Raw genomic sequence first — 10,203 nt, 5'->3', positions numbered from 1 at the left:
TGAGCACAAAAATCTAGGCTGACAGCCCCAGTGCAGTGCTGAGGGAGTGCTGCACTGTCGGAGGTGCTGTCTTTCAGATGAGACATTAAACCAAGGCCCTGTCTGCCCTCTCAGGTGGATGTAAAAGATCCCATGGCATTATTTTGAAGAAGAACAGTGGAGTTTTCCCTGGTGCCCTGGCCAATATTTATCCCTCAATTAACATCACTAAAAAAGCAGATTATCTGGTCATTATCACATTGTTGTTTGTGGAAGTTTGCTTGTGTGCAAATTGGCTGCTCGTTTCCCAAAGTACAACAGTGACTACACTCCATAATCATCATCATCACAGGCAGTCCCTCGGAATCGGGGAAGACTTGCTTCCACTCTAAAAGTGAGTTCTCAGGTGGCTGAACAGTCCAATACGAGAACCACAGTCTCTGTCACAAGTGGGACAGATAGTCGTTGAGGGTAAGGGAGGGTGGGACTGGTATGCTGCACGCTCCTTCCGCTGCCTGCGCTTGATTTCTGCATGCTCTCGGCGACGAGACTCGAGGTGCTCAGCCCTCCCAGATGCTCTTCCTCCACTTAGGGCGATCTTTGGCCAGGGACTCCTGGGTGTCAGTGGGGATATTGCACTTTATCAGGGAGGCTTTGAGGGTGTCCTTGAAACGTTTCCGCTGCCCACCTGGGGCTCGTTTGCCGTAAAGAAGTTCTGAGTACACTCCATAAAGTACTTCATTGGCTGTAAAGTGCTTTGAGATGTCCAGTGGTTTGTGAAAGGCGCTATAGAAATGCAAGTCTTTCTTTCTTTCAATTTGAAGCCTTCTTGATCTGTGTGGCTCAGTTACTGAATGATTCCAAGAACTGCATGGTTAAGGGAGGTATGATGGCACCGTGTGCCTGGTATTCCAACACTGAGTGGCAGAGCATTGGTCACGCCCATGGTTCACCACCCAAGCAGTTCTCAGTCTGCCACCACGGAGAGATGCCGCACAGAGGCAACTTGATTCTCCACAAGGAGAGGGGAAAATCAGAAAGGGGGCTAACCTCGGCCGCACTCACTGCTGGAGGTTTAACGAGCAGCTTTCTCACTCCTCCACCAGCGATGGTGCATGGCGCAGGAAGGCGAACAACAACTAATGATCAAATAAAATACCTTTTTCTCAATAGAAATTAAAAACTTTAGGAAGTCCGGAGACTGGAGTTTCAGATCTGAATGAGAAACTTGGGAGGGAAATTCAGTCGCGCCTCAGTGTCCCGAGCGGTGCGGTAAATTTTGCGCCAGGAAATGGTCTGAGTCTCCAGCCGCAAAATTCAGCAGCTGGGCCCTGAGTATGGGGCGGAGCGCTAAGGGAGGCATTCCACACCTCTCTCAGGGCGCTAGGCCGGCTGAACAACTGAAAATCCCCAACTAAACAGCCGGCCTCGGAGCGCCATAATAGAGGCCTTGGGGCGGAAAAAAAATACCCAAAACATTCCTAATACATAACTAATGCCACCACAGCATAAATTGCAAAAACAATAAACAACCACACTTACCTGAGGCGGACATTCCTTCCCTCACTGCGGCCGCTACTGCTCGGAACGCTCGCTTTCACAGGCGGTCCCACTAGAGGGCGCTGTGGGTACGCTACGGATCGGGCGGGAGCCAAAAATTTAACTGGTGTCACAACCAGGGGCGTTGCACACCGGATCCCCACATCTGGGCAGCAATGCTCCGCGCCCGGCTGAAATCGGCACCGAATGCCCCAGTGGGGCACTGGAAGCCCAGAGGTACTTACCGCTGCCATTGCCGACCCTCTGGGACACTAACAGGGGCAGCAGCAGACCGAAAATCCAGCCTAATTGCGTTAGTTGCTCCTAAATGCACTGAAACTAACTGCATACTGGAGAGAAGCATCAAGCCAGAGTCCAAATGTCGCTCATTCCTAACAACTACAGTACTGAAACTCTCAGTCCCACGAGTCTCTCATCACAACCTGAGGACCCGTGATCCAATTGCGCTGTTCACTTTGAAAAGGAAAAGACCTGTGCTTTTTTCCGAAGTATCCTCATATATGCAATAAGTTCAGCTGCACTGTCGGAGGTGTCGTCTGTTGGATGAGACGTTAAACCGAGACCCCATCTGCCCTCTCAGGTGGATGCAAAAGATCCCACGGCACTATTTTGAAGAAGAGCAGGGGAGTTATCCCCGGTGTCCTGGCCAATATTTATCCCTCAATCAACATTCCTAAAAAAAACACAGATTAATTGGCAATTATTACTTTGCTGTTTGTGGGAGCTTGCTGTGCACAAATTGGCTGCTGTATTTCCTACAGTACCACAGTGACTATACTTCAAAAATACTTCATTAGTTGTAAAAGGCGCTATATAAATGTAAGTCTTTCTTTCATATTCATAAATATGGTAGTTAGACAGTAAAAGAATCGGGCATAGCCAAACCTGTGCACAATCGGAACCTACACTTACAGCTGCATACGAGTGAAAAATATCAATCAAATAACAATTTTGAAATTCATAGATCATTAATTTCCCAATAGTAGTTATTGAGTAGGTAGATTGCTATGTTAAAATGTAACTCCGTTTTTACGTATTAGCATTTTAAAGGATCGCAAATTACATGCTTCATGCCGGTGACTCGGTCATAGGATCAAATGGGTCAAATGATGGAACATTAAATTTAAAATGTGCTATGTAATGTAATCTTTGCCGCAGACTCTTACGTTAATGTACATACAGACAAGCAGCTGACCGGCAGTGAGTTAGGTGGCTCTAATTCAATAAAGCAGATCTGATGCTGTCAAACCACAGAGGTGAAGCAGACTGAATGACAACCTTAAACTCAATGCCAGTTATTTGCAATTGCATACAGTATGGGTCCATTTTAGGAAGTTGCACTCTGACCTGGAGCGTTGCCAGCTATGAGAGCATGTCAGGAATGGAGGTCAGGATGGGACATCCTACCCTATTGACCTTGAACCCTGAGTCTCCAAAATGTGCTTCCAATGGACTGAGAGCACAAATTTGTAAAATGTACTCTTCTATACACCTCCTCTCCTAAAAGGTGGTGACTTTTGTTGCCGCCCAGTTCCGTGGGTTGGCGTCTCACCCAAATTGCCGCGTTTCCCATGCCATCCTGGACTGGGAGGGGTAGATTTCCACCTTGCCACTGAGCCATAAAGTTGACGTTGCAAATCGGCCACCCATCGAAATGGATGGAAAGGAAAATTTTTCACTTTCTAGAAGGGGCTTGCTGCCCAAGTTGTGAAGACAAAAATGAGCCACAGAGTGTCACTGGGCCAGTTAGCCATGAAGGGCATCACAACTGCACCCAATTCGTCTTGGGCATCATGTAAAACAACTAATATCACATCGGCTGCCCATGATACGCCTCGCCCGATGATCAGCTCTGTTGACTTCAATGGAGCGGAATATTAGGCAGAGTGTATAGCAGGCGGACAATGTAATACAACTCATTCTTAGCCGCCGCTCCCATCACCCCTCCCCTCCCCGCCACCCGCAAGGTGAATTTCTACTCCTTTCACTTTCCAGCACGGGTTACAAGATAGCAATCAGGAACGGGACCAATTTTGGGCACCGCACTTTAGGAAGAATGTCACTTTGGAGTGGGTGCAGAGGAGATTTACTAGAATGGTTCCAGGGATGAGGGACTTCAGTTATGTGAATAGACTGGAGAAGCTGGGGTTGTTCTCCTTCGAGCAGAGAAGGTTAAGGGGAGATTTGATAGAGGTGTTCAAAATGATGAGGATTTTGATAGAGTAACTAAGGAGAAACTGTTTCGAGTGGCAGGAGGGTCGGTAACCAGAGGACACAGATTTAAAATAATTGGCAAATGAACCAGAGGGGGAGATGAGGAGAAAAAAAAATGTTCTCAGCAAGTTGTTGTGATTTGGAACGCGCTGCCTGAAAGGGTGGTGGGAGCAGATTGAATAGTAACTTTCAAAAGCGAATTGGATAAATACTTGAAGGGGAGAAAATTTGCAGGGCTACGGGGAAAGAGCAGGAGGGTGGGGGACTAATTGGACAACTCTTATAAAGAGCCTTCTTCTGTGCTGTAAGATTCTATGATTTTATGAGGACCCTTGGCTGATTTTTTCCCCTCCCTTGCTTAATGGTACTGAGACCAACTACAGCGTCTCAACCACTGCCTTGGCTAGACACAGACTAAGGCCTGAAAGTCCTCATCTGAACAGTTAAATTACATTAATAAACTTGCAGAATGGGCATATAATTGGCAGATGAAGTTCAACACAGGTAAATGCGAGGCGTTACATTTTAATAGGAAGAATAGGGAGGTCACTTATTACTTAGAGGGTGAGAGTCTGGATGGGGTAGAGGAACAAAGGGATCTCGGAGTACCAAATGCACAAATCAGTAAAAGTTGCGACACAGGTTAGCAAAAAGCAAACCAAGCACTAGGGTTTATTACTAGAGGGACAGAATAGAAAAGTAGGGAAGTTATGCTAAACCTGTATCGAACCTTGGTTAGACCACACTTGGAGCACTGCATATAGTTCTGGTCGCCATATTATAGAAAGGATACAGAGGCACTGGAGAGGGTGCAGAGAAGATTTACAAGGATGATACCAGAAATGCGAGGGTATACATATCAGGAAAGGATGAACAGGCTGGGTCTCCTTTCGCTTGAAAAAAAGGCTGAGGGGTGATCTAATAGAGGTCTTTAAAATGATGAAAGGTTTTGATAGAGTGGATACAGAGAGAATGTTTCTACTTGTGGGGAAGAGCATAACTAGAGGCCATCAATATAAGATAGTCACCAAGAAATCAAATAGAGAATTCAGGAGAAACTTCTTTACCCAGAGAGTGGTGAGAATGTGGAACTCGCTGCCACAGGGAGTGGTTGAAGTGAATAGTATCGATGCATTTAAGGGGAGGCTGGACAAGTATGTGAGGGAGAAGGGAATAGAGGGTTATGCAGATAGAGTTAGATGAGGAAAGAGGGGAGGAGGCTCGAGTGGAGCATAAACGCCAGCATGGACAGGTTGGGCCGAATGGCCTGTTTCTGTGCCATATATCCTATGTAGTTCAGTAGCACACATTTAACAGAGGAAAAGTGGTGCATTTGACCTTTGAACTCAGGGAAAATATGTGGAGTGATAAGTGTTTCTAAAATTGCCCTGTGCAAAAGACAGCCCATAATAAAATCATTATTTAACAAACACGTTTTCTTTTTGGTGCTTAGTAGCTTTATAAAGCAGATCCACCAAATCGTTTGCATAAGGACATTTGCCTGGTGTTGCATGTTGAGCGTGATTGCAAGGTACTGGTGGTGTGACGCGGTGTTGGGTATTATAGCTGATTATGATGGACACTGCAGTTTGAAGCATAACAGCAGCACATGATCAGTAATACTGTGGCATTGTACATTTTCTTTCAGGTCGCAACTTTACTGGTGCATATATCCCATTTAGCATCGTTATAAGGTTGTGGATATTTTTCTGCAGGATTATAACCTTGCCCTTTGGTATCTTGGGGCTAGTAGAATTACAGAGAATAGTAGCTACCTAGGAGGGGAGGGAGGGAAAGATGTCCTTGGTGTGCTATGTGCAGCAATGTAGAGACTGTAATTCCGTATTGGACTGTTCAGTCACCTGAGAACTCACTTTGAGTGGAAGCAAGTCTTCCTCGAGTTCGAGGGACTGCCTATGATGATGACGTGCAGCAAAATCGCATGTTCTTTTGACAGGTAATCTACCTCCCCCTTAGGAACGACTACTTGTGCTAGAAATGATACAAAGTTGAAATATTTGTAAAACTTTCACTGGCGATCTGAGGACCCATCAGTGCCAGGGGCACAAGTTTATATAGAGAGAGAATGGAACTTTGTATCGACCAGTACTGAACAGGACCAGCCAGCCATGTGTCATTTTCGGGTCAGTTTCACTCGTTCAGTATTGATCAGCGATCTATAAGGTCAGAGGACTTGCAAGGAAATAGAAATGGCTTTTTTTTAAAGCCCCTGTTGAAAGTGCTTTTAGGATTTGAGAGTGTGAGAGAGAGACAACTGCAACAATTCAAAAACGACAGATGAATTTATTTCAACATAGGATACAAGGAAAAGTTGTACTACAATGTTAGTGATTTAAAAACATCAAATACAGATTCCCACTGCCTAGAAAATATCTCTTCCAATCTAAATTCTTTCTGGTAACAGAATACAATAATTCTCACTTAAAAAAAATTTAGACTGATAGAATTAAATGCTAAGTCTCGCAATAACTTGGTGGAACACTTATTTAACCCATAGGTCAACAAATAGCAAACAGAGAGACGTCAAACATCTGTCCAGCAATGTCAACAATAGTGATTTCCACGGCTGCAGAGTATTTTAAACATTGGGGGAAAGGTTTGCAATTCCTGGAGGAGTTATTAGTGGAATGTTAAACCTCGGCCTTTGTTTTAAAGGGCTGCAGCAACGATTGGAGTGCAATGCACACAAGGCGAGACTGGCAGTCGCATTGGACGGGAGCGGGATCTGTTCGGTTTGCCTCGTCTGATGGTTCAAACTTGCCCTGCTCTCGCAGCTCGGCTTCTTGGTGCTTTTGAAGGGTGTACAACTGCCCCTGGGGTTTTACCACCACACGGGCAAGGGAGTCGGCACGGACTCGTGCAAGTTGCTCTGATCGGAAACGCCCTGCCTGAGGGCGGTGAAAGCAAGTAATATTGTAACTTTTAAAAGGGGAACGGGATAAATACTTTAACGGGGGAACATTTACGGGATAGGAAGCACCTATTTTCCTTCGCAGAGGAGGATTTGTTTCATCCAGATGGTGGTGGGGGTCTGGAACTCACTGCCTGAGGGTGGTAGAGGCAGAAACCCTCACCACATTTAAACAGTACTTGGATGTGCACTTGAAGTGCTGTAACCTACATGAGGCTGGACAGCCTACTTCTGTGCGGTGCTGATTTGCAGGGCGATGGGGAAAAAAAAAAGAGCAGGGACGTGGGATTGATTGGACAAAGAGCCGGCACAGACATGATGGGCCGAATGGCCTCCTTCTGTGCTGTAAGAGTCTATGCATGGGCCAGACAGGGGTGAGCCTGTGAGCTTTTACCAATCATATACCGCAGAGCACAAGGACTCAGTGGATGGTAACCATGGGCGTGGCTTTGGGACATGACATAAGCAGCTCTCAAAAAAAAGGCCGAGAAAGTGTTCCTTAAAGTAGCTTATAAAATACACCGAGGTATGAATTATGCCAACAAGACTGGATAATGGTCTTAAACTTAAATGTTTAACTTGAAAATCCCTCATGAAAACATAGGAGGGAAGGAGAGTATTTATTTACATTTTGATCCAATAAGACCAACCTACATTTCCCCAATCTTTATTTCCATTTCTAAACCATCAGCCTCTTCCTGAAAAAGGAGATGTTCTGTCCTGTATCTCCCCGCGTTACACAGCAAGACATCATTCAATTGTCCATTATTTTGCCCCGTGGGCTTGTCTTCATCTGGAAAATAACGCCCAACATCTCGAACTAGCTTTTAAAAGTTCTGCCTCCTACTTACACGCCAAGGTGCGCCATTTCTGAATGAGCTTTCTTCTTGAAGTGACCATAACCACTCCAGGAAACTCGACCGAGCGAGTCCTCAGCTCTTCAATGGAGTCCAGAGTCAATCTTTCGAGGTTTTTTTGTCCCATCTTCCTTCAGTTGTCCTCCAGAAGGGACCATTATTTGTGCGAACCAAAACACTGTGTTCTTTTCGTCAGTTTGTTTGGAAGCCGGCTCCTTAATAAGAGCCAATTATGACAACCTCCACCTCCTTGGAAGGTCTGCGGTCCTTCACCAGAAGGTTGATCATGCTCTCAGACTTGATCAGAAGGTTGCAGCCCAGGAAGAAGATGCCGAAGATGACGGTGAGCGAGAGGACGCAGAGCACCGCGATCTGGACCACCCTCATGATGTACAGGCTGCGCCCGTCCGGGTCGCTCACCCCGGCCCCTTCATCGCTCACGACCCAAGTGTAATTGCAGCACTGGAGGACAGCCTGTACAACGTCAGCCTTACCCGGGGAAGACTCGTTAATCGTCTTGCTCAGCAAAGTCGAATTCATTGTTGCAAGCGAATGCTATCACCAATCGGCTGACTGTATCCAAAGTCCTGGTTTGCCTTGAGCAAGTGTCTGTGCAGTACTGCTAGAACTCGGACAGAACAGTGCAATGCTTGAGTCCTCCAGCCACACTTCACTCCTTCACATTATCTGTTGCACTCACTTCAAAGGCATTTATATTCGTTTGGGTTAAACCATTTTTTTCCCATGGAGAGGGATGCAATCCAACGCCACCGAGCACTGATTGGTCTCATTGGCTGCTCTGTTAGGTGTCTGGTTTTAACACGAGCTTACTGCACCTGACTGTGCAGATGACGTGACGTCAACTTAATGTCTTACAACTCCACGTGACAGCTTCTCCCTTCCTCAGCTCCCCACTCCTTTTGGATGACACGCGGCCAGCGACAATTATTTTTAAGTCGAACGTTAAATCACGTTCCCCCTTATTAAAAGGGGCACTAGAACCGACAAATTAACAAATTAAACGTTTTGAAACTACGGTCAAATTAAAATTTGGTTGCCGGCGGTGATGCACTCCAGTCTCTCTACAAGCTGGTGTGGCAGAGAGGGCAAGTCCCGAATAAAATACTATACACACTTACCTCCAACTATACACCGTGCTCACGATTACATCAGTTAGGGCTATCATCTTTGGGACCGTGTTTATACTGGAAGGTTAACAAAAAAAACATACTGATTTGTTCGAAACGGAGCGAGGGGAATGTTAGTTTGGTTCGAGGCCAGAGTGCAAGATATGACAAAGGGTTTGCAGTACAAAATTATAAGCTGAGATTTTTAAATTGCACCGTGTTAATTCTCATCCTCGTGTTCAAATCCCTCCATAGCCTCGCCCCTCCCTGTCTCTGTGACCTCCTCCAGCCTCACAACCCTCTGAGATCTCTGCGCTTCTCCAATTCTGATCTCTCGTGCATCCCTGGTTTTCATTGCTCCACCATTGGGTGTTGTGCCTTCAGCTGCCTGGGCCCTAAGCTCTGGAATTCCTTCTCTATAATTCTCCGCTTCTCTACCTCTCTCTCCTCCTTTAAGATGCTCCTTCAAACCTACCTCTCAGACCAAGCTTTTGGTCACCTGTCCTAATACCTCCTTGTATGGCTCAGTGTCAAATTTTGTTTGTTAATCGCTCCTGTGAAGCACCTTGGGAGGTTTCACTATGCTAAAAGGCACTATATAAATGCAAGTTGTTGTTGAATACTGTTCTTTCCAGAGCTCTGAAGGCCAGTGTGATGAAAGAAAGACTTGAATTTATATATTTTTTTATTCATTCACAGGATGTGGGCATCACTGGCAAGACCAGCATTTATTGCCCATCCCTAATTGCCCCTTGAGAAGGTGGTGGTGAGCCGCCTTCTTGAACCGCTGCAGTCCGTGTGGTGAAGGTGCTCCCACAGTGCTGTTAGGGAGGGAGTTCCAGGATTGTGACCCAGTGACGATGAAGGAACGGCCGATATATTTCCCAGTCAGGATGGTGTGTGACTTGGAGGAGAACGTGGAGGTGATGGTGTTCCCAGGCACCTGCTGCCCTTGTCCTTCGAGGCAGTAGAGGTCACGGGTTTGGGAGGTGCTGCCGAAGAAGCCTTGGTGAGTTGCTGCAGTGCGTCTTGTAGATGGTGCACACTGCAGCCATGGTGCCAATTAAGTAGAATGCTTTGACCTGGATGGTGTCGAGCTTCTTGAGTGTTGGAGCTGCACTCATCCAGGCAAGTGGAGAGTGTTCCATCACACTCCTGACTTGTGCCTTGTAGACGGTGGGAAGGCTTTGGGGAGTCAGGAGGTGAGACACTCGCCACAGAATACCCAGCCTCTGACCTGCTCTTGTAGACACAGTATTTATGTGGCTGGTCCAGTTCAGTTTCTGGTCAATGGTGACCCCCAGGGTGTTGATGGTGGGGGATTTGGCGATGGTAATGCTGTTGACTGTTTTACAACCTTTTACAACGTCAGGACATCCCAAAGCGCTTTACAGCCAATGCAGTACTTTTTTTCGAAGTGTCGTCACTGTTGTAATTTGGGAAACGTGGCAGCCAATTTGTGCACAGCAAGCTCCCACAAACAGCAATGTGATAATGACCAGATCATCTGATTTGTTATTGCACCCCACCCTTT

At 46.3% G+C, this 10,203-nt stretch overlaps 1 protein-coding gene across 1 annotated transcript; it reads right to left on the bottom strand.

The window, feature by feature from the left end:
- Positions 1-6,120: 6,120 nt before the first annotated feature.
- Positions 6,121-8,333, bottom strand: LOC139240822 (protein reprimo A-like). The gene has a single exon (XM_070869305.1). The coding sequence runs from the start codon at positions 8,080-8,082 to the stop codon at positions 7,759-7,761; it is 324 nt and encodes a 107-aa protein (XP_070725406.1). The 5' UTR covers positions 8,083-8,333; the 3' UTR covers positions 6,121-7,758.
- Positions 8,334-10,203: the final 1,870 nt, after the last annotated feature.

The sequence above is a fragment of the Pristiophorus japonicus genome, chromosome X (genome assembly GCF_044704955.1).
Source record: "Pristiophorus japonicus isolate sPriJap1 chromosome X, sPriJap1.hap1, whole genome shotgun sequence".
NCBI classification, from domain to species: Eukaryota; Metazoa; Chordata; class Chondrichthyes; family Pristiophoridae; genus Pristiophorus; species Pristiophorus japonicus.
Note: the sequence above shows the minus strand (reverse complement) of the source record. Positions and strands in the feature narration are given on the sequence as shown.